Source organism: Zalophus californianus, chromosome 8 (assembly GCF_009762305.2).
Source record: "Zalophus californianus isolate mZalCal1 chromosome 8, mZalCal1.pri.v2, whole genome shotgun sequence".
NCBI lineage: Eukaryota > Metazoa > Chordata > Mammalia > Carnivora > Otariidae > Zalophus > Zalophus californianus.
Window position 1 is genome coordinate 140281667 of NC_045602.1, and position 24598 is coordinate 140306264.

At 51.4% G+C, this 24598-nt stretch overlaps 1 protein-coding gene across 2 annotated transcripts in view; it reads left to right on the top strand.

Moving 5' to 3' along the window:
- The window catches only part of DNAJC5 (DnaJ heat shock protein family (Hsp40) member C5), a 35253-nt gene extending 16888 nt beyond the window's left edge, over nucleotides 1-18365 (top strand). The window contains exons 2-6 of one of the 2 annotated variants that reach the window (XR_003524612.2): nucleotides 13738-13855; nucleotides 14641-14854; nucleotides 15370-15541; nucleotides 15615-15719; nucleotides 15943-18365. Coding sequence is in view for 1 of the 2 variants with exons in the window: in XM_027621629.2 (XP_027477430.1) it covers nucleotides 13749-13855; nucleotides 14641-14854; nucleotides 15370-15541; nucleotides 15943-16046 (597 nt within the window). In the remaining variant the exon portion in view is untranslated. The remainder of the gene's footprint in view (nucleotides 1-13737; nucleotides 13856-14640; nucleotides 14855-15369; nucleotides 15542-15614; nucleotides 15720-15942) is intronic. The other variant, XM_027621629.2, reaches the window with a different exon arrangement.
- The last annotated feature ends 6233 nt before the right edge of the window (nucleotides 18366-24598 follow it).

The following is a 24598-nucleotide window of genomic DNA, read 5'->3' on the forward strand; positions in this document are numbered from 1 at the left end:
CCAGACCTTGAGTGTGGGTCTCAGGGATGCCTTGAAATGAGCAAGAACAAGTTTAGGAAGAACAGCAGGATGCGGTGTTGCTTCAGACAGCAGGTGGTAAGTTCCCACATCACCACCCCGTGGAAATAAAAAGACATCTGAAAGGACTGAACCCAGTGACCATTGCTCACCGAATCAGCAAAGCCGGGATATCATTGCATCTCAAAGATGGCGATGCTCCCATGGGATTTGTGCGTGGTGTCGGCTGGGGAGCTGCCTGACCGTGGGACTAGGGCCTGGGGAGACCAAAGGAAATGAGAGGCAAGAAACTGGCAACCCATGCTGGGGGTAGAAGCGTCAGCACCTGCAAAACCAGTGTTCTTCCTCAGTTTGTAGTGTAGGGTAATGTGTTTCAGGTGATCTGTGTTTCCTGTATTGAAAAAGTGTCTATTTCTTTTAATCACTGAAGTATACCTGCTCATTATAGAAAAGATGGACAATAAAGTATTAAGACAATAACTTCTCAAAAGTTGAATTTAGTGATTAAGAAACCCACAAAACTTCATTTCTTTCTCTCCTTAACTGTTTTGTCTCATATGGCATTCCACAACTTTTCTGTTTGCCTTTCTTGATGCATTTCCCAATATCACATACATTAAGAATGAAATAAGGTCCTTCCATTTACAGTTTGTCTTTTAATTACAAGACTGCTCCCCCTGAACACGGAGCCTTCGAGAGTGCACGCTGCCTGCAGTGGTTAGTTTCTAATTAGAACACAAACTTTTGAAATGTGTGTGAAGTAGTGTAGAAATTTAATAGTTTTTATGCTTAGAAAGCATCTGTTTCATCTTCTGACTCAAAATATAAAATAGCAGTCTGAGTAATATTCATGGCAGCTGCTTTTTTCCTTAAAGGGCCAGACAGTAAGTATTTTTGGGCTTTGTGGTTACACAGCCTCTGTTGAGAGCAGCCATAGACGAAACAGAAAGGAAAGGATGTGGCTGTGTCCGAACGAGAGTTCGTGAAAGTAGGCAGCTGGCTCTGGTGATTGGAGGATTCTGTGTTCCATTTAATTTTCTTATAGTATCTATTTTGCTTTGAGAACAAATAACCTTAATTACAGATTGCTTCTTAAATGCAGGTAAAATTAGGGACACCTGGGTGGCTCAGTCGTTGAGCGTCTGCCTTTGGCTCGGGTCATGGTCCCAGGGCCCTGGGGTCGAGCCCCGCATTGGGCTCCCTGCTCCGCAGGAAGCTTGCTTCTCCCTCTCCCACTCCCCCTGCTCATGTTCCCTCTCTCGCTGTGTCTCTCTCTGTCAAATAAATAAATAAAATTTAAAAAAAAAATAAAATAAACGCAGGTAAAATTGACATACAGTTAAATGCACAGATCTTAGTAAATTTCATTGAGTTTTGGTGTAGGTACACACTTGGGAAATCACTATCCCAGTTTAAGTTAGAGTATCTCTGTCATCCTGGAAGGCTCCCCTCAGTGCCCTCAAACAAGCACCTTTCTGGTTTATATCACAATAGATTGTCCTGTTTTTAATCTTTTAATAAATGGAATCATTTTGGGTCTAGCTTGTTTGTCTTACATAATGTGTTTGAGGGTTTTATTGCTTGTGTCCATATGTTACCCGTTTTTTATTGGTGAGTAGTGTCCCATATAGAATCGACCAAGCCATGCTCAGTCCCTGTTGCTGGCTGTTTGTGTCGTCTGCTCGTCTTAGAGCTGATGTGTTATCACCTCATGCTCAGGGGAGCAAACCTGAAGGCCTCCAGGCTCACCCCTCCCTGCCCTGCTCTCCTTGAACCCGTACGTGTCCTGTGTGTTACATCTTACATTATAAACCCCATAAGCCAATGTTGATAACTTTTGCTTTCACCACTTCGACGTATTGTCTTAAAACAAGAAGGAAGAAATTGTCCTTGACCTTCATTCCTTCCTGAAGATGCTGGTTTCTGTTGTCATTTCCCTGCAGCCTCAGTAACTCTTTGGCATTTATTGTAATTGAGGTCTTCCTCATGGGTTCTTTTAGTCTCTGTTTTTCTAAAAATGTCTTTATTTCACCTTTGTTTCTGAGGGATGTTTTTACTGCAAATAGAATTCTGGTTTGTTGGGTTTTTTATCTCAGCACTTTAGAGATGCGCGCCACTGCCTTCTGGTTTCCATGATTTCTGATGAGAAGCATGTAATTCAGATGATTGTTTCCTACGTGATAATGTCAGTTTTCTCTGTTTACAAGATCCCCTCCTGATCTTTGGTTTTCAGCAGTTTGATTATAATGTGCCTAGGCATGGTTTTCTTCATATTAATTTTATACCCGGCAGCCAGAATAATCTTAAAACATAAACAAGCTGCTTCTGTTGCCTGTTCCCATAAAACTGTGTTCTTGGGGAATTGTGCTCACTCTGATTTCGGATGTCCTTCACTGAACTCACTCCCCGCTCTCACATTGTATCTCCTGTTCATCGCAGTGTTCCCAATGCCTGGCATGTGGGAGGACTCAGTAAATATTTTCAAATAAGTGATCATGGAGATGATAAATGCCACATGAGCCAGACTTGTGTCCTGTGAATGAAGTAACAGTCACTGACGCCCCAGCAGGGCACATGGAAGCGGTCTTTATCCCTTAGGTAGGGTAATGCCCTGTCCTTGTGCCAACATACGTGACTATTGATAGTAATGGGAGATACGTAGGGCATCTTCAAGAACACATGTATTTGATGCAGTTAGTGGACTTTCCTCTTAGCATTGGAGAAATGTGCAAAATATGGGATCTTGTTTTTGTGTTCTTTGATATGAAATAGTATAAGGATAATTGTTCCATATTACATGATCATTTAAATTTAATTAAATTTCCAGTTGAAAAAAACCCATAGAATATGCTGATGGTGTGTGATCAGAGGGTCATGCATTCGCATGACTTCGTTACTTCATTAACTGAAGTAAGAAGAATGAACTGATGAGGGATGATGTTGACTTCTCTTGGATGGTTTCTGTTGAAAATGCCTTCACCTTGGGGCACCTGGGCGGCTCAGTCAGTTAAGCGTCAGACTTGATTTCAGCTCAGATCCTGATCTCAGTCTAGGGGCTCTCTGCTCAGCAACAGTCGGCTTCTCTCCTCTCTCTCTCTCTGCCCCTCCCTCCCAGCCTGGCTCCCCTGTACGCCCGTTCTCTCTCTCACAAATAAATAAATCTTTAAAAACACAACAAAACTGTTCAAAGAAAAAATGCCTTCACCTCTCCCACAGCTTTTCCAGCCATTTTTATGTGAATAAGAGGGCACTCTTGCTACTGTCTGCCATGTAATTGCTTCATGTTGCAATGGATTTCTTTGAATTATTCCATCTTCATTGAAAATGTATATTCAGAACATTTCTTCTTTACGTCACCTGGTATGTGCCTCTATCTTTGTTTTTTATTTGTGCGGAGTTAATTTTGAGGAATAAAAAAAGTGTCACAGTGACTAAGGCTACACTTGTTCACAGTATATAAACATAAGGGACCCTCTGCAAAGACCTAACTTCCTTAAATAATTCACAAGAAAGCCGTTACTTGACCTCTGGGGCAAGAGTTGCACCTGTTTCTGTAATTAAGTCAGGTTTTATTGGGGCACAGCTGCACCTGGTCTTTTACACACTGTGCTTTCCTGCTTCAAAGGCAGAACTAAAAACTGGGGACCCAGCCTTGGAGACTGGCCCACGGGACTGAAATATTTACTATCTTGCCCTTTAAAAAACAAAGCTTGCCGGTGTGTGCTCTAGAGTGAACAATCCTTGGAAGAATAACACTAAAGTAAACCTGAGTGGTAACCTTCTCCCCCTTTCTGGTGTGTAAGTACTTGGCTTTGATACAGTTAAATTAGGCCTGAGCTGTCAGGCCCCCTGTTGTGCTGTCGTTTCATTAAAATAGAAAGGTTAGTTTTTAACTCCCAGATATTTCCCAGAAACAGCCAGATAGTACCTTCCAAAAACATTGGCATAGTCTTTTTTTTTTTTTAAGATTTTATTTATTTATTTGAGAGAGAGAGAATGAGAAATAGAGAGCACGAGAGGGAAGAGGGTCAGAGGGAGAAGCAGACTCCCTGGTGAGCAGGGAGCCCGATGTGGGACTCGATCCCGATCCCGGGACTCCAGAATCATGACCTGAGCCGAAGGCAGTCGCTTAACCAACTGAGCCACCCAGGCGCCCATTCGCATAGTCTTTTAAGTAGAAGCATTTGTTTCACTTTCCTCTGAATTTGGCATACAGAAAATTGAAGGGGACGCTGATGAAATTGCTGCCCCCTCAGCACCAGCAGACCCACCCACACCCTTAATGAGGGAGGCCATAGGCGTCAGTGCTTGTGCCCCTGGTGGGGCTGACAGGGACTCCGCACACTCTCTCCCCACTTGGGTCCTGACCTTGTTGCTCTGGGTTTGTGATGTTTATATGCATCAGACTTGTTCCCACAGCTCCCAGTGCTCGTCAGGCTTGTTCTTGGATTTCTGTGGCTTCAGCACCTGCCCACAGACCCGTTACCCCTGGTTTCCATTCTTGACTGCTGCCTTTCAGTTTATGTCTTTGCTGGCTGGGTGTTTCAACAGATTGTTTTTTTCTAGAAGCTCCTTGTTCCATAAGTTTTCGTGTCTGTGTGAACATTAGTCTCTGCTTCCATCTGTGGAGACCTTGCCTGATTATAACATTATTGGGTCAGAAATGTGGAGATGTAGCTCCACTAACATTCTGTGCTACTCGAGGAACGAGGGAGAAAGCTGCCAGTCACAAGTGACTCCGGATGCTTTATAACTTCGTTTTTAATCTCTGGATTTGAGGAGATATGATTTTTTTTTTAAGATTTTATTTATTTATTCATGAGAAGCAGGCTCCCTGGAGCAGGGAGCCTGATGCAGGGCTCCATCCCAGGACCTCGGGATCATGACCTGAGCCAAAGGCAGACACTTAACTGACTGAGTCACTCAGGCGCCCTAAAATAACGATTTTTTATTAAGCAAGTATTAGCCTTAGAAAAGTTTGGATATAGTTACTGGCAATGCATTGAAACTAAGAAAATTTATTCTAAATTAATTCTATGGGTTTTTCTTAGGATGATTCTGAGACTAGGAAATTTTTGACATTCAGTGCAATAACATCTGTGAAATCTGGCATACATACTTTTAAGTAGTACTGGTGATTCATAATTTAAAATGTGACAGTTTTACAGGGTGAAACTTTCTCTTTAGTCAAATTAAGTAGCTGACTGCATACAGGCATATCTCAGTTATGGCAGGCTTGATTCCAGGAAAACTGCAGGAAAGCAGATATCCCAGTAGAGTGAGTCAAATGAATTTTTGGTTTCCCAATGCATATAAAAATTATGTTTATGCTATACTATTGTCTGATAAGTGCAGGATAGTATTATGTGTAAAAAAAAATTACATACCTTAATTTTAAAATACTTATTGCTAAACAAATGCTAACCATCTTCTGAGCTTTTGAGTCAGAATCACTGATCACAGATCAGCATGACAAATATACTAACAGTGAAAACGTTTGAAATACTGCAAGAATTACCAGAATGTGACACAGAGACACAAAGTGAGCAAATGCTGCTGAAAAAGAGACTAGCTTGACACAGGTTGCCAAGAATCTTCAATTTGTTGAAATAAAAGCATTATCTGGAAAGTGCAGTATGAAGAGGTATGGCTCTAGTTGGTTATTTTTACAGAACAGACATAAAAGTGTTATTTATTGATGTTTTTCTGTGGATGGGGTCTAGAAGCCAACTATTTAGTAGGCATTGGGTAACAGAATAAAAACAAAGAAATTACTTAGGGTAGTAATTTGACAGTGCTGCGGCATTTCAGTCCTGGACTAGCTGGAGAACAGTTGGCCACAGCATCAGTACAGATGCCTGCTTCTGACTGAAGGTCTCCTGGCTCTGTGCTGGCCTGGTCCTATGAGGTCCACAGATGAAGAAGGAGACTCCGAGCACTGCGGGGCCTTGCCCAAGGTCACCGAGCTGGAAACTTTCAGAGCTGGGCTTAGAATCCTCACTTCTGATTCCAAAACCCATACTCTCTCTTGGATTCCAGGGAGACTTGTTTTATTATCTGCCCCTCAGCAGCACCATCATCCCTTAGGCTTAGAGGCAGGGTGGTTTACCTGGTGTCTCGAGGTCAAAGGATGATGCCCTTGGGTTTAGGTTCACACCCTGACGTCACCTGTCTGTGCTTCCGTCTCTGCATCAGTGATGTGACTGCCATGGAACCTGCCTGGTGAGGGGAGGGGAAGCCTGAGCCCCATGGACTGCCACACTCAAGGAACCCAGTTGAGTGGTCCAGGTTGGCTGTGGCATGGAGGGGCCTGGCCCGTGGTGGCTGTCCACCCCTGCACCCTCCCCCTTTCCATCGTGAGCATTAACCTTTGCGTTCTGCATTGTCATTGGGCATGGAGAGAGAAGTGGAACCCTGCCTCCTGTGGGTGTGTGGAGGGGCTGCTCTTGGGTCTCCTTCCCTTTTTTTCAAGATTTTATGTATTTGTCAAAGAGAGAGAGCGCAAGTGGGGGAGGAGCCCAGGGAGAAGCAGGCTCCCTGCCTAGCAGGGAACCTGATGCGGGACTCGATCCCAGGACCCTGGGACCATGACCTGAGCCAAAGGCAGACACCCAACTGACTGAGCCGCCCAGGCGCCCCCTCCCTGCCTTCATGTCTTCTGATGCAGGCCCAGATGACACCTCTTTTTTGTCCAGGGTTCCCTCTTTCCTCACTTCCTTCCTCGTTCTGTTGAAGTGTGTCCTCAGAGAGCTGTCTATTTTAGAAGGCAGGAGCACTGCTTGTCCCAGACTCTTACATTTGTGTATTCTTGTGACCTTGCACTTGGTTGATAATAGAATTCTAGGCTGAAAATCTTTTTATCTTAGAATATGAAGCTTTTTTGTGTTAGGAAGTTCTCAGTCTTGACCAGGATGTTTAAGTGCAGCCCTGGTACTTGATGGCACTTTTCAGTTTGCACACTTCTGTTTTCTTTCAGCTCTAGTTTTGTTTTCTTTTGTTTTTAATGGACTTTTCCCCCTTGTTTGGCTGTATTCCTTACCTTTTGCATTCCTGCTAGACCAATTTTTCTCTTTTGTTTTCTTTGTGCTGGTTCTAAGATACTTCCTGAATTGTAACTTCTCTCTGCACTGTGGGCTTCACCCCCTGAGTTGTGTTGCCCTCTTGTGCTTAGTTATACCTTCCCGCTCAGACGGCCATTGCCGACCCTGCTCTTCTGTGCTCACTCTCCTTCACAGTTTACTTTTTGTCCACAGTTACTTTTAATTTTATAGAAATAGTAGTCTTCAACCTCTGAAGAGATCAGAACTTAAAAGCTTGACCTTTGGGGCGCCTGGGTGGCTCAGTCGTTAAGCGTCTGCCTTGGCTCAGGTCATGATCTCAGGGTCCTGGGATCGAGCCCCTCATCGGGCTCCCTGCTCGGCAGAGAGTCTGCTTCTCCCTCCGCCTCTGCCTGACACTCCCCCTTCTAGTATATGTGCTGCCGAAGCGAGCATGACACTCCCCCTTCTTGTGCTCTCTCTCTTACTCTCTCTGACAAATAAATAAAATCTTAAAAAAAAAAAAACCCTTGCCATTTGTCACCAACTCTTTTTTGTACTTTGTTTCCTACTTGATAGACTATTTTTTTTTTTTAGCAGCTTTAGGATTACAGAGAGAGACAGCATGAGCATGAGCAGGGGGAGCAGCAGACTCCCTGCTGAGCAGGGAGCCCGACATGGGACTGACACAGGACTCGATCCCAGGACCCTGAGATCATGACCTGAGCTGAAGGCAGACGCTTCACCGACTGAGCCCCCCAGGCGCCCCAGTATTGATACATTATTAGCCAGAGTCCATAGTTTACCTTAGCAGTCACTCTTGGTGTTGCATGTTCTGTGTGATCTTTGACAAACATAATCACTGTAGTGTCACACACAGTAGTTTCATCCCCTAAAAATCCCCTGTTCTCCTCTTCTTAATCCTTGCCTCCTCCAGCCTCTGGCAACCACCACTATTTACTGTCCCTGGAGTTTTGCCTTTTCCAGAATGTCATAGAGAGGGAATCACACATCGTGCAGCCTTTTCTCGGCTCAGTAGCTCATTTCTTTCCAGCATGAAGAATATCCACTGTCCGCATGGACAGTTTATGCAATCACTCACTGAAGGACATCTTAGTTGCTCCTGAGTTTTGGTAATTATGAACACATTAACTTATTTTTAAGTAGTATTAGCCTATAGTCACATAATAGATCATTAAATCAGTATTGAATTTAGAAATTAAGTCCATCCCCTCATTTTTCACATAGTTGACCTCGGGGCAGTATCTGCAAGTGTGTGATGGGGCTGGGCACTGCCTTAGGCCCATCATGCTCCCTTCACAGAAGCAGACATAATGTGGAGATTGGAAGCCCTTTTGTTAGCAGCGGCACTGTATTTCCTGGAAAGGTGGTTTATTTATTATTTTTTGTTAACTTCAAGCAGCAGGAAAGAGAATTTAGCTAGTCACAACTTGGAAAAGTGTGTCTTTTTGGAGAACCAGAGGGCAGACGCAGCTTCAGTGTGGTTGATCCCTGAACTTGAAATCAGCAGTGGCTTCTGGGCCTGCTTCTGTGACTAATTATTTGTGTATTTTGGTCAGTCATTTTGCATGTCTGGGCTTCCCTTTGATCTTCTGGGAGGTGAAGGAATTGGGCTAGGAACGCATGTCTGAGGTCTCTTTTCCCACTGCTTTCTTGCTTCTGGCTTTGCTAGATCTAGCCTTTGCTGCTGGTAACGATACGCTATGTTATCTCTAGTTACAGCTTCCTTGAATGGTCTAAACCAACGAAGTAACTTGAAATTAGTCTAGTAATGAGCTGTTAATTGCAATTTTAATTAAGATGATTATAAATTCACATGTAGTTACAAGAAATCACAGCATTTTGCCTGGTTTTTCCCAACGGTGACTTTTGCCAAAGTGTGGTTTACTGCCCTCACCGGGACACTGACGTTGGTACAACCCACCAACCTTAGTCATATCTTCCCGTCTTTACTTGTGTTTACTGGTGTGGGCGTGGTGACCTCTGTGTAGGTGTGCGTGTCCACTGCTGGACTAAAGGTACTGGAATTCTCAGCACACAAGCCACCCCTGTCCCACTCACCCCCCATCCTTGACCCCTGGCAATCAGCAATCTGTCTTCCATTTCTGAAATGGTGTCATTTCCAAAATCCAGTCATACAGTATGGAACCTTTCGGGATTGGCTTTTATCTGCTCAGTGCAATTCCCTGCAGGTCCATCCAAGTTACACATGCAACACCGGTTTTGTTTTGGTTTGCTAAGTAGTAGTACATTGTGCACGTATGTACTGCAGTCCAGGACTTCTGGACTGATCCCAGTTTGGGGCTGTTACAAATAAAGCTGCTGTGAATGTCGTGTGTAGGTTTTTATGTGAAGACGTGTTTCCTTTTCGATAAATCAGCTAGGAGCAGACCTGCTGGGTCCTGTGGCAAGTGTGTGCCAGGTAGTTTTCCAGAGTTGCCTTGAGCCCTTGTAACCCGTCTCTGCTCTGCCCTCCGCTTGCGGGCAACCTTGTATAGACGACTTTGCGTTTGCTGGAGTTTCACGTAAGGAACTCCTACATTCTCATTTAGGTCTGGCCCCTTTCATTCAGCAGCATGCTTCAAGTCATCCGTGGTGTTTGTGTGTCCTAGTGGCTCATACCCTCCATGCTGAGGGGAGACCCCTTTCTGTTTATCCATTCACCTGTCTGGACATTTGGGTTGTTTCCAGATTTTGGCTATTGTGAGTAAAGCTGCTATCAACATTGGTGTGTAAGTCTTTGGTAGACATATGTTTTCATTTCATGTAGGTAAGTACTATACGTAGCAGAGGAATTGCTGGGTTGTATGGTGAGTGTGTGTTTAACTTTTTAGGGCACTACCAAGCTGTTTTCTAAAGGGGTTGTACCAGGGGCGCCTGGGTGGCTCAGTCAGTTAAGCGGCTGCCTTTGGCTCAGGTCATGATCCCAGGGTCCTGGGATCGAGCCCCGCATGGGGCTCCCTGCTCGGCGGAGAGCCTGCTTCTCCCTCTCCCTCTGTCTGCGGCTCTGCCTACTTATGCTATTTCTGTTAAATAAATAAATAATCTTTAAAAAAATAAAAAAGGGGTTGTACCGTTTTCCATTTTCAGCATGTGTGAGAGTTCATGTTGCCTCACATCCTTGCTAACGCTTGATATGGCTCATCTTTTCAATACAAGCCATTCTGGTAGATATGTAGTAGTACCTCATTTTATTCTGCATTTCTGAATGACTAATGATGAACATCTTTTCACATACTATTGACCCTCTGTATACCAGTGTTGCTGTGGCTAATGTATGCCCTTTGTATTTCCATACAAATTTTGAAATCATTTTCTCAGTTTTTACAAAAAGCTGCTGGGATTAGAGTTAAGATTGTATTGAATCTGTAGATTGATTTTGAGAAAATTGACCTTCTTGAGTCTTCTGATCAATGAACATGATAAAGTTCTATTTTTTTAGGTCTTTTGTTTCGTTTGGCAATGTGTAGTTTTCAGTGTAGGGGTCTTGTATGTCTCTTGTTAAATTTTATTCCTGGGGTGCCTGGGTGGCTCAGTCGTTGGGTGACTGCCTTCGGCTCAGGTCATGATCCCAGGGTCCTGGGATCGAGCCCCACGTCGGGCTCCCTGGTCAGCGGGAAGCCTGCTTCTCCCTCTCCCATTCCCCCTGCTCGTGTTCCCTCTCCTCGCTGTGTCTCTGTCAAATAAATAAAATCTTAAAAAAAAAAATTTATTCCTAAATAGTTCTGTGGTTTTGGATGCTGCTGTAAATAAGACCTGTATGTAATAATATTTTCCAATTGTTTACTGCTCTCAAATAAAAATACAGTTTTAAATATTTATATCCTGTGACCTTGCTAAATTCACTTATTAGTTGTAGTTGGTTTTTTTGTTTAGTTGGTTTTTTGTTTCAGTGTTTTTGTGTTTTGTCGATCCCTTAGGATTTTCTGTATAAACAACCGAGTCATCTGTGAATAGGGACGGTTTTATGTCTTTTTGATTTTTTTTTTCCTGTCGCGGTGTTCAGGGTCCTAGAACAGTGTTGGCTAGAACTGGTTAGAGTAGGCATCCTTGTCACATTCTGATTTGAGGGAAAACCATTCAGTATTTCACTACTAAGCATATCAGCTATAGGTTTTTGGTCAGATGTCCTTTATCAGACTGAGGAAGTTCCCTTCTATTCCCAATATACTGAGAATTTTTTAAATCATGAATTAGTGTTGAACTTTGCCACATGCTTTGATGAATCTTTGAGATGACCATGTGGTTTATCTCATTTGTTCTATAATATACTGGATTACATTGGTTTGTTTTGAAATGTTAAATCAGGCTTGCCTTCTTGGGATAATTTCTACTTAATTAGATTCAATTTGCTAATATTTTGTTAAGGATTTTTATGTCTATGTTTGTGACGGATTTTTTGGTAATGTCTTTGTGAGGTTGTGCTGGCCTCCAAAAACAAGAAAACTTCCCTCTTCCTCTGTTTTTGAAAAAGTTTGTCTAAGATTGATGTCTGTCTTGGATATTTGGCAGAAAAGTCTTCAGGGCCTGGAACTTTGTGGGAAGGTTTTCTATTACAGATTCAATTGTATTAATGTAATGCATTTAGGACTATTCAGATTTTCTGGTTCATCCTGTGTTAATTTGGGTAAATTATATTTTTCAAGGTATTTATCTCATCTAATTTTTGTCCATAATTTTCTCTATCATTTTTTTTTAAGATTTTATTTATTTGACAGAGCGAGACATAGCAAGAGAGGGAACACAAGCAGGGGGAGTGGGAGAGGGAGAAGCAGGCCTCCCACAGAGCAAGGAGCCCGACGCAGGGCTCGATCTCAGGACCCTGGGATCATGACCTGAGCCGAAGGCAGACGCTTAACGACTGAGCCACCCAGGCGCCCCTCTCTATCATCTTTTTTGTGCCTGTAGGGTCTATAGTGATGACCCCTCTTTTTTTCCTTCCTCACCTCACCGATTTCTGTTCTTTTTTTTCTTCTTTCAGCTGTTGATCAATTTTGTTGTTGTTTTCAAAGAGCCAACTTTTGGCTTAGTTGAATTTCTCTATCATTTATCTGTTTTTTATTTTGTTGATTTCTGCTATTATTTCCTTGCTTCCATTTCCTTTGGGTCTGTCCTGCTGCTTCTGGTGTTATGAACTTGAATCTTAGGTCTTGGCTAATATGTTGTATTTTATTATTCAATTGAAAATAACTTTCTTGTGATTTCTTCTTTGAGTTACATGTTATTTTATCAGTGTGTTGGATGATGTTAAATACTTGAAGTTTTGGGGGTGCCTGGGTGGCTCAGTCGGTTAAGTGTCTGACTTTAGCTCAGGTCCTGGGATCGAGTCCCGCATCAGGTTCCGTGCTCAACAGGGAGCCTGCTTCTCTCTCTCCCTCTGTCCCTCCCCCAACTCATGCTCTCTCTCTCAAATAAAATCTAAAAAAAAAAAAAAAAAAACCCAAAAAACAAATTTTATTAAAAAATACTTGAGGTTTTCTTGGGTATCTTACTGTTGGGTTTCTAACTTAATTCTGCTAAGGTCAGGGAGCACACTGTGCATGATTTCAGCCCATTAATTTTTTTTTTAAGATTTTATTTATTTGACAGAGAGAGACAGCGAGAGAGGGAACACAAGCAGGGGGAGTGGGAGAGGGAGAAGCAGGCTTCCCGCGGAGCAGGGAGCCCGATGCGGGGCTCGATCCCCGGACCCTGGGACCATGACCTGAGCTGAAGGCAGATGCTTAACGACTGAGCCACCCAGGCGCTCCTCAGCCCATTAAATTTATTGAAATTTGTTTTAAAGTCTAAAATGTGACATGTCTTGGTGATTTTTAAAAAAAACTGTTTATAGTTGTTGGGTGTCCTGTATGTTATCAATTAGGTCATGGTAGTTGGTAGTGTTTTTCAGATCATCCATTGTTCTTGTTGTTTGTCCATTCTGTCTGTTTCTGAGAGATGGGTGCTAAGATTTTTATAGCTGTGTGTTGTCCATTTCTCCTTTAATTCTGTCACTACTTGGATTAAAGGGTTCCTTTTTTTTTTTAAGATTTTATTTATTTATTTGAGAGAGAGAATGAGAGCGAGCGAGCACGTGAGGCGGGAGGGTCAGAGGGAGAAGCAGACTCCCTGCAGAGCAGGGAGCCCGATGTGGGACTCGATCCCGGGACTCCAGGATCATGACCTGAGCCGAAGGCAGTCGCTTAACCAACTGAGCCGCCCAGGAGCCCCTTGGATTAAAGGGTTCTGAGGCTCTGTCTTTAAAGTGTCTAGTTGGGTCTTGAGTTTTTCTCCATTCTACAACCTCTTCTTTTTATGGGACTTTTTAGTCTAAAGAGGTCATTTCCCTTTTTCGTTTAGCCTTTTAACTGTACTTTGGATTTTTTATTTCGAGGTTGCTCTGGAGATTACAGTAAACACAGTTTTTTACAATCTACTTAGTGTAGCAGTAGTCTGGCACTCCACAGGCACAACTGCAAACTTAGCCTCTCGTCCTCCCATGGGACCACTCCCCACACCCTGTACTTTGTAGTTCGACGTGCTGTGTCTGTGAACCTCATGGCCGCCACCAGCGGTGTTGGGATTGCTTGCTTAAAACAGTCATATGGAATAAAGTCCTCCAGCTCTGTGCTTGGAATCTTTATCCATACTCTTTGATGTTTTCTTTGCATTTTTCTTGTAGATTAGCCTACCATGGCCGACCAGAGACAGCGCTCACTCTCTACCTCTGGGGAATCACTATACCATGTTCTGGGGCTGGACAAGAATGCAACCTCAGATGACATTAAAAAGTCCTATCGGTAAGAGGCCTCATACCTTGTGTGGTTTGATCTGCATTTACCAGGGACCACTGTGTGTGCCCCCCCACCGCCCTGCCCAGTGGACTCTGTAGGTAACTGGGAACCCTTAGGTCCATCTCTGTATGCATAATGTGTTCCCTTACAACTTAAAATTCTTACACTGGTATTTTCTTGGCAACAAAAAAGTAACACTTTGTAGATAATACACACTGTGTGCCCTGGAGCAGCCAGTCCCACCGGGAAGCGGGTCTGAGCCTGCTCAGCAGATGGGGCTTTACTCCTTTCAACGTCGGGATGACAGGCTCCTCCCAGGAGCCTTCCGAGGGAGCTTATCGACGGCTTCAGGGAATAAGTTGCAGAGACACAAGTCCTCGGTGATCCACACCCTTCAAGCAGCCCTGCTTTGTGTTCTTTCCGTTGTGTACTTCTCACACACATGAGAGAACAGGCCTTTGCTGCTCACTTTATTTGGCAAAATGTGCAGTTAACCTGCGGGGACACTAGAGGTCAGCAGTAGGGTTTGCCTCTGGGCGGGAGAAGGGTGGGCTGCTGGCCATGCCGCTGCCTCCGGGGTAGCCCTCACTTGGGGACTCCCTCCTCTGTGGCCAGGTCAGAGCCAGGAGCTTGGCCCGAGATGGCTGCAGAGGTTTCTTCTGATGCTGACATTCTCGAACTCTGTGGGGAGTTGGGAAGGGACCCGTGATGGAGAAGTGTTTCCTGCACCGGGCCCTCCCTCTCGCAGATGAATGTGGAATAAGGGACAAAGAAGTGGTTTTGGTTTGCAGGAAACTTGCCTTGAAATATCACCCTGACAAGAACCCCGATAACCCAGAGGCTGCAGACAAGTTTAAGGAGATCAACAACGCCCACGCTATCCTGACGGACGCCACAAAAAGAAACATCTACGACAAGTACGGCTCGCTGGGGCTGTACGTGGCCGAGCAGTTTGGGGAGGAGAACGTGAACACCTACTTCGTGCTGTCCAGCTGGTGGGCCAAGGTGAGGGGAGCAGGCGGCCCCGTGCCGGCCCCGGTGCCCCGGAGGGTCTCCTGCCGGGTTGTGCTCTGGGTCTTACAGAGTCAGGGCACTGGCTCCGAGGGCCCTTGAGACATGGTTTCCGGGCGCGTGGAGGCGTTTTGCTCCTCGTGCGTCGGCGCGGGCCCCGGTTTCTGCTGCCGGCGGCGCCCCGCTGGCTCGGAAGCCCGTGTGCAGCCGGCCCAGCACCGAGCCGGCCGTGAGTCCTGGAACAGGGGTCGGCGGGGGGCTTCCCCGTCCCGTGGTGGGGGAGTTGGCTGTCCTTGTGAGGGAAGACGCGTTTGGACTCTGACGTGAGACACCTGCGCACCGTTTCTTGGTTGTGTTTTTGAGCGTTGCCCCTTGTCCCTGTTGCCCAAGCACGTGTGCGCCGCGGGCGCCCCGCCCCGACGACCGCGAAGACCCCTCTTCCCGGGGCGGGCGGGCTCCGTCCCGCTGGCCCCGCCCCCGGAGGCTCAGCGCCCCTCCCTTCCGCGCAGGTGCTGTTTATCGTGTGCGGCGCGCTCAGCTGCTGCTATTGCTGCTGCTGCCTCTGCTGCTGTTTCAACTGCTGCTGCGGCCGCTGCAAGCCGCGCGCGCCCGCCGGCCCCGACCCCGGCGTCTACGTGTCCCCCGAGGACCTGGAGGCGCAGCTGCAGTGCGACGAGCGGGGTGAGTGCCGGCGGCCCCGGGGCGCGGCGGGGCGGGGCGGGCCCTGACCCCTGTCGCCCGTGTCGTCAAACAGGCGGGCACTGACACTGTGCGGGCGTGTCCGTGCCGGCGGCGGGGACTGCGGTGCGGACGTGGACGCCGGAGCGAGAAGCGGACGCGGCCCCGCGCGCCCGAGCAGGTGGGGAGGGACCGAGGGCCGGTGGCGACCTGAGGCGACGGAGGAGGCTTGTGCTGGGGGGCGGTCCGCAGGTAGCCTCTCCCCTCCGGCCTCCGACCCCGCGGAGCGGCCGGCGACGGATGGAGAAGGGACGGCGTCGCCGGGGGCCGCGCGCCGCTCTGGGGCCCGGGGACACGGCCGCCGCCCTCACACGACGAGCGAGCGCCGTGTGCTTGCTTTTCAGAGGCCGCAGACTCGCCGGTCGTCGTACAGCCAGCATCCGCCACAGAGACCACCCAGCTCACGGCCGACTCCCACCCCAGCTACCACACCGACGGGTTCAACTAAATCCAGGAGCAGCTGCGACGGAGGACAGCTCGGCCCCCGGCCACTTCACCCTTAGAACCACGGAGCGTAGTCCCAGAGATGGGGGGGGGCAGCTGCCCGCCCACCGGGGCCCTTCCCACCTCTGCGCCCGCCCACCCGTCGCCCCCACCACGTGAAGTGCGTCGCATGCAGTATTTAAAGCAGTTAGCTTCGGTCTTCTTCTTCCTCTTCTTCTGTTTTCTCCTTTTTTAATAGCATGTATGGGGTTATGTTCCACGTCTGTCTGTGTTGTGGACGTGCGGTGGCCTGACCGCGTTAACCAGACAGCCGAGCCTCCTGGGGGCTTTCCACTCGCTGCTCCGACCTCGGCTACGTGGTGCCTCCCAGCCAGGCGGGCTGGGGCAGGAGTGGGGGCTCCTTTCCCCTGTGTTGGTGGGGGCCGGAGGCAGGTGCTGCCCGGTGGGAGCTGTGGGGTGTGACGCCACCCCATGCTCTCCAGCTGTGTGCACACGGGCAGAGCCTCTGGACACGTTGCCGGGAACGAGCTGCTACACCCTCCCTTTGCCCGGTCCCCTCAGCATTTCCGTGGTGTTGGTTTGTGCGGGTGTGTTTGCCGTGGTTGCTTGGCCTTGTGGCCGGGTTTTTCCCATGGGTAGGTTTGTTGTGGAAAGTGTGGGAGGCGCTGCTGACCCCAAGACCACGTTTTCTACCTGGGTGCAGCCTCGGTCTCCATGTCACATGGTCCTGTGAGCATGCCCCCTCGCCAGGCTGTGGGATGTGGTTCTTCCACGCTCCCACACGTCCCCAGGCCACAAGCTGGATTGATGGGGCCACATTCCTCCACCTCCTCTCCCCTTCGGCCACCCTCCACATTCCTTCAGGCCCCCCCTGGCCTTCTGGTGGTCCTTTCTGGACCTCTAAGCACCACAAATGGTAGCAGTGGCCCAGTGTGCTGTTGTTAGAGGGGCTGACCGTCCAGGTTGCCAGTGGAGCGTGGCTGAGCAGCCCTGGGAAGCACACGTGGGGAGCACAGCCCCCTTCTCTGTGCTGTCCAGGGCTCCTGCCCACCCCACTGTCCATCGCCTGTGCCCTTCAGTCACCGTTGATGGTTCACGCAGAGCTAGAGACGCCAGGTTCCTGGAGGGAGGACCAGCTGGACCAAAGGCACAGCCTGGTGCCCTTGGCTTGTAAGCCTGCAGCCTGACCGTGGAGCCCCCCACTCACCGTTGTCTTGAGTAGCACCTTCTGTGAACTGTTGGAAGTCAAGTCTTTCTTGTCTGTGTCCCAGAACTTGTGGGTGGTGGCCCTGCTACGGGAGACAAGGAAACGGGTTATGATGTGCCCGTGCTGGCCCAGAGTTCACGGTGGCCCCCACACCCCCAGCAGCCCTGGATGTGCTGTGGCTCCCTGCTGGACCTGCACTGGTCACCGGAGACCCAAGTGGTTTCCGCAGAGGGAAGCAGCATTCCGCTGCTGAATGTCTCCTGCGTGTCCAGTAGGTGAAGAACAAGGAGGACGATGTTGGCCTAGACGTACCAGAACATGTTCCTGATGCCCACGGTTTCCACCACCACCTGCCCCCCACCCCGCGCACCTGCTGGGCCTCGGCCATTGTCTGCCCACTCACAGCTGTGCCGAGAGCAGGTTCTTGTTGGCCTGAAAGGGGCCAGAGGGGCAGCAGTGTCCGTGCAGAACGTGGACAGGCTCTAAGTGCAGTGCTGGCTGAGGCCTGCTCTGGCCAGGCTGGTGCAGTCGCAGGCGCTCCCAGGTCCTTGGGCAGGTGTTTGGTCCCCCCCCTTTGTTTTTGTTTTTTTTTTGGTTTTTCGTTTTCATTAAAATGATCATGAAGACATTCAGTGAGAGGAAAAATACGCACTGTGATCTTAAATTAGAAATAATTTGCTAAAATCAGACATCATGAAAGGTTAAGAAATCCATTGACACCACCCCCTCCAGGCACAAGGGAGGAGGTTAGACCACAGGGCCGACTTTTGTGCCATCCCAACACAGCAACGGGAACGCAGCCTTTGTGATGTTCCTGAAAATTACCTTCTGAGCTGTTTTTCGCTGGAATGGTCAAGAACCAAGTTCAAAGCTGGGACTTCAGGTAGCAAGCCTCCCCCTCTGTGGGGACTACTGCAGCTCCGTGGTCAGGAAACCTCAAGGCCCACCACACATGTCCAAACAAGTCCTTGATGGACGTCTTCCACTTGACAGAACGTGAAGCTCCGCTGGGGACCAGGGTGCTGGGAGAGGGGCAGGTCTGGAAGGTGGTTGAACCCAGGCTCCTGTAGAATTTGTAAAAACTAAATAAATCATGACAGTGATGATAATCCTCAAGATGGTGGTAATGATTGCCTAAGGCCCAGGGACCCCAGGATCCAGATGGGGGCCTAGAACTCTCCCTGCCTGGCCCCGAAGGCATTTCCACCTGGTGGTTCCCAAGCGGAGCCCCTTCCAAAGTCGGCTGTACTCACTGTCCGTCCTGGTTGCGTTTCCCTTTTTCTTGAGTGGCCTGTGTATTTCCCTGGTGAGCAGAGTTGCTGAGTCTGGAGTCATGCCCCGTTCACCGGCCATGTGGGGGTGGCCCCCCTGCCCACCGTGCAGCAGTGAGAGCACCCGGGCCCTCCCTCAGGCTGCCCGGAGGTGGGGCCATGTGCAGCCAGGGAGTGCTGAAGCCCGTCCCTTGTCACAAAGTGCGGGGCTCGCCCCGGGGGGCCCCAGAGCAGCCGGTGGCCGGCAGGAAGCACGGGAGGGCCCTGCGGGGTGTCTGCTGCCGTGTACATTTCTGTTCCTGCTCAGTGATGTGGTTGGTCTTCTCTCGTCTTCCCTTTGGCTTTCTTCTACTTTCAAACTGCTTTAGATAATACTGCTCAGTGTGTGTGAGCCTTCCTAGTTCCCTGGTCAGTGCCGCGGGGGAAGAAGACGCAGTGTGCTGTGCTTAGAGCAGGTGGCCTCTCCACACTTTTGGCCACCCGGCGTGGCCACGAGGCTCCTGCTCGGGGAAAGGTCGTGTCAGGACTGTCGCTGTGCGTTCTGACTGTAGGTGGGCCAATCGGGTGAGCTCGTGCTGGTGGAGTGCCCACTGGTGCAGCTGTTGGTCTGGGGAGACACGTGGCCTCCCAGCACCTGGCCCTTGGGGTTGAGGCCGCCAGCAAGTGGGGTGGGTGCCGGCACGCCGACAGAGTTCGGGGGCCCTGCCTGTCCTTTCCTGGCTCTCAGCGTAGCCCCGCGGAGGGACGGGTGTATGGAGAGAGCGGCTGATCTCCTTCCTTTCTCAACATGCTGATCTGTGAGCCCATGTGACACAGGACCACCCTGTTTGTTTTTGTTACTTTGGTCGTGAATCCTCCTGTGCAATTGGCAGAAGCTACATTTATACTGCCCTCGCAAGCACAGTTGGCATTGTCTGTGCTGTAGTTGTGGGCAGTGGCTGTCCCTCTGTGTGTGTATGTACGTACGTGTATACCCCACAGCCGGTGTGCCTGTTGCTGTCCAGCAGTCTGCTCCAGGACAGCCTTGGGTTTCTTGGTGAGTCGGGTTGAGAACAGGGTCTTGGCGGCAGGCTCCTTTGCCAGGCGCGTAGAAGTAAATGCTGACCCTGGTGTGCGTAGGATTTGTGTGGACGGCTGGCGGTGGTGCCTGCGTGCACTGGGGTGACCGCCTGCTGCCAGCAGCACCTTCTTCGGGGAAGGGTGCCGGGGCCACCGAGGGGCGACTGTCCCAAGTGCCACGCTCGTCCCTGGGGGCCCACCCGGCATGCTCACCTGACCTCCAGGGGGGTGTCCTTTTGCGACATCTAGGTGGCTGGAAACCCTTCCCTCCCTTGAAACATTAAAACCAATTTTCTGAGCATCAGAAAGGTCATGACAAAGGGCATTCTAAAGGGGACTCTGTCCTGACTGCAGGTCTGCCTTGGGAGGGGTCCACTGGGAAGGAGGAGGGGCCACAGAATGCCATCCTGCAGGAAGGGGCTGGGTTCAGGGGCCTTTTGGTAGATTTTGTTTCCCTTGAAAATGGGACAGTGTTTCAAGCTAAGTGAGGAGAGGCAGTTTACACTGAAATAAATAAATTGTGTGTGTGTGTGTGTGTGCGCGCGCGTATACACACACACGTCATTTTAAAATACTAAATGCAAATGCGTGGCAAGCAACTGTCCGTGCGTGCTGGTTTCTGGTTTCATCCTGTTGCTGGAATCCCGCAGCGCTAGGTGGGTGTACCTCTGACCCCGACTCCCATGTGCACCCCTGAGGGCCAGGCTGGAGGGTTAGGATGGTTCCTTGGTGATCTCCATCTCGTATGTCTGAATGTTGACCTTAAGATAAAGATAACTGTTGTAAAATAAATGTTTTCACTGCAAACCAGGCATGTGTCTCGTTCAACGACCCCTGCAGAGTCCTTTCGAAATGGGGGGGGTTGTGCACAGAGGGGCAGGGGTCTCACTCCCGCCTGCCTGGCCCAGGTGTGGACAAACGCCCCTCCTAGGTTCTCTTTTCACCTCCATCGTCTAAATACCCCAAGTGGAGGGGCGCCTGGGCGGCTCAGTTGGTTAAGCATCTGCCTTCGGCTCAGGTCACGATCCCAGGACCTCCCAGGGTCCTGGGATCGAGCCCCTCATCGGGCTCCTTGCTCGGCAGGAAGTCTGCTTCTCTCTCTCCCACTCCCCCTGCTTGTGTCTCTCTCTGTCAAATAAATGAAATCTTAAAAAAATAATAGTAACCCCAAGTGGAGTGAGGAAAGCGTCCTGTAAGCCCGGGGTGCTTGGACTGTGGGTTCTACAGCCCTCCCGGGACGTGTCCTTGCTTCCGCTCCCCTCCTCCTGTCCCCCTCAGCCCGCAACCATCCCTGCCGCCCACACAGGCATCACCTTCCATCCTGCTGCATGAAATAAGGCCGCCAGGCTGCAGGGGTCTGGGACAGCACGCCGGCCTGAGCCCTCGGCTATGTGGCAGGCCTGTCCTCGGCTGGTAGCACAAGGTAGACGAAGGGTGACGGCGGGGTCCCTCACACCTGGGCCTGTACTCCATGCCGAGCCTTGTCCACCCTGTGGAGGCGGGCTTCCAGGGGTTGTCCCGCTGCCTGCTCCACCCAGGGCATCAGTGTGGGGTACACTCGCGTCCTCGTGGCTGGACACGACTGTCATGTGTGCCTGGGTCACATCCATGCCAGCGATGAGCCAGGACTGCATCCCAGCATCTCCCTGGGAGGGCCCGATGGGAGGATGGTCCTGACTCCCAGGGGTTCTGAGAGCCGAGCAGGGCCTGGCTGGGGACTCTGTGCAGCTCACAGCCGGGGGTTTCTGGCCCCACTGAAACCACTTTTGTGCCTCTCTTCTCTTCCCTGAGATAAATGTCTAGTCGTGGACTCTTGTAGGAAATGCTGTCCCTGCCTCAGGGCATGTGTGTCCCTGGGGGTTCTGCACACATTGGGGTGGGTGGGGACCCTGGCCTTAGGTGGGGGAGGGCACCTAGACGCCAGGGGCCCCGTGGGTGTGGCCACGTGGCCCAGGCCACAGGTGCCACCTTCCACACTTTCAGCGACTGTGCCCGGCACTCTCATGCCTGGGACCCCCTGGGGTCAGGGTGCTCGGTCTTCGGTTCCCTTGACTGAACTCAGGGCAAGGCAGAAATAGTTTGAAAAAAAGCAGCATAAAAGTACTAAGGACGATGTAACAAGCACTTTGAAGGAAACCCTTCCTCTAGGACATAGAGGGTTAGGGTTAGGGTTAGGAACTAGTGTGACTTGGATCTTCCATGAAGGAGAGAATGGCCCTCAGTGAAGACCTGCGAGTCCCTCCCCTACCCAGTGTCCCCTCCGGCCCGCCGGTGCAGCATCCACAGATCCTGTTTCATTCCTGATTGTACCGATCTCTAGTTTCGCATAGAGAGTACTACACTGCACTGGGTCAGTCTGCATTTTCATTCAGTGTAGGTTTTTCCAAGCAGCCACCCCCCATCTAGGTCTAGTTTATTTGGCTGCTCGTTGAGGACATGGGTTTTCAGTTCTTTGCCACTGACTAGGGCCGGGCTGCCGGGGGGTGTCCCCAGGGCACGGGCGCCCCCCGACTGCCTTGGTGGCTGCGCTGTCCACAGAGCGGGAAGGCCCCTCCCCTCCTCCTCAGGCTTCTCAGACCTTGTTCTCTGTGGGAATCTCACGGGGAAATCAGAACTAACACCAAGCCTTAATTCATGATGGGCATTCAAGGTGGTGGGCGGCGGGACCTCGCTCCTCCCCCAGACCCAGGGCCCCAACACCTGTACCCCTGATCTAGGGGACCGTGGGCGGGGGGCTGAGTGGCACTCCGGGGAGATTCCCGAAGTCCACGCCCCCACGGCCAGTCCGGGAACTCTGGGCTCCTGGCGGAGGTCATGGTCGCCACGTGCGGACGTGGGTCCTAGGGGCGCGGCCCTCTCCCGCTCCCCACCGCCCGCGAGGAGGGCGACCAGGAAACGGCAAGCCACGCGGGGCAGGTGTTGGGGCGCGGGGGGCGTGGCCACCAGGAGAGGTGGGGGACTTGCCCGCCGCCCCGACCCCCGTCACCATTTGAAACCACTTACGACACAAGCTAGAGGGGGCGCACGGGGCGCGGCGGGGGCAGGGGTCTTGGGACCCAGGGCGCCAAGGCCATGCGCGGACTTCCTCTGGCTCAACACGGCCTTGCCTGCCACTCCTCCACAGACCCTCGCGCGGCCCCGGGGGCTCCCGGCGCGAGACCAACGCGGGCAGGACGCGGGGGGCGGGCCGCCGGGTCTGGAGGCGTCCCCGGCCCCGAGCCGGAGGGGAAGGCCCCGGCGGGAAGGCCCCGCCAAGTCGCGGACACCGGGCTCTCTCTTGCTTCAGAGGGACCCTCTGCTCCTACTCAGACCCTGCTCAGCACCCCGGTCCCCCCGCCCTCTCCGCACAACTCCCGTGGTCTCCGAGGCCGCGGCCCCCTCCACCCCCGTCCGCTCGCCCCCACGCGGGCCCCTCTCCGTCCAGGCCCGTGGTCCCGGGCCGGCCGTGTCGTGGTCGGGGCGCTCTCTCGAGAGGCGGCTCCGCCCGCGCCGGGACTCAGGGACGCAGTTGGGGGGCGCAGTGGAGGGCGGGGGCGAGCCGGGAGGGGCGGGGCCGGCGCTAGCTCCACCCCGTCCACGCGACGCCGGGGCGGATCTTGGGCCCCCGCTGGAAGCAGGGTGGTGACCAGAGGATCCTGGGGACCTGCGCTCGGAGCCAGGCCCACCGGCCCGCAAGCCGACCCCGGATGTGTCGCTCGTGAAGTCGGTGTAGCGCCCACCCCAGCCCTTCCTCTGGCCCCAGCCTGTGGCGGTCGAAGAGTGGGTCCCCGTGCACCTCCATGTGCGAATTACACCATTCTTGCTCTTCTAACCCAAGCCTACCCCAAATCCACCCGCTCACCCCTGCCCTGCCCCTTCGTACCTCTGAATCTCCTGCTCAGACCAAACCCCCAGCTCCACCTTGGTGAGCCCGAAAGTCCCCAGCCTTCTGTGTTGTCTCTGACCGCCTCCTGCCCTCTTCCCAGGATTCACCCTGAAGCACTTGGGGCCCAGGAATCCGAGCATCTTCCAGGATGCGTCCAGGCTCCAGGCGGCCCCCGCTGAGGCCCCAGGCGGGGTGGAGTCTTTCCCCAGGCCACGCCAGCCCCCAGCCCCTGCTGATGACAGCCTGCTTGACCTGCTTCACTCAGCGTGACAACCATATGTGCCCAGCGCTGGGACTGGGGCCCCATCTCCTGGCCGGGGCGCGCCCGAGCTTCCCTTCCTGCCTTATGGCAGCCGCCGCTGGGGAAAGGGGTAGCACCTCACAGGCTGACGAACCTGAGATTGACCCTGGAGACACCATTCTCAGGCTGGACAGTCCTGGAGGCACTGCCCAGGGACGGTGGGCGAAGCCCTCAGCAGGCCGGTGCATCATGGGAGCTTCTGGACTAGTGTATGGGGTGGTCTGCACCCCCCTCCCCCTATCAAGCTGTGACCATATGTCCAGGCTGTAGCTCCATCTTCCCAGCTCCCCTCAACTTCTCCCCCAGGCGCCTGCCCCGCCCCTCCCCCCAGCCTCTGCTGGGCCCCAGAGGAGCCCAGATGCCCAGAAAGGCAGCCCAAGGGCCACCTGGCTCCCAACCCCCAGTCAGTCCACCAGAGAGTTTCCTAGGGATGGGCTTGTCCATCCCTGGAGAGAGCCTTCTCCCCAGACTGGAATCCCTTGATGTACCCAGTAAGCTGTGTTGAGTGTTACCCCAGGAGAGTCTTGGACCTCGGTTCTGGTCCTCTCTCTGGGAGTAGGAGGCTCCCAGGGGCTGGAGGCATTGCTCCCTTTCATCGGCATCCTGAAGAACCTCCCCCTGTGCTGTTTGGAAAGTGACCCACTTCTACCACCGCCACTGGGGCCTGGCAGGAAATGGGTTCAAGAAGTCCCCTAGCCTGTGGCCTAACCTCCCCAAGCTGCCTTGGATGAGCGGACCACAGCCTGAGGGGGCAGATCCTCTGGTTCAGGCCACCTGCCTCCCAATTCTGCCCTAAGCCCCCAGTGTTGTCCTCTCCCAGGGGCTGGGGGCCGAGTTGGGTGGGGGCAGCTGG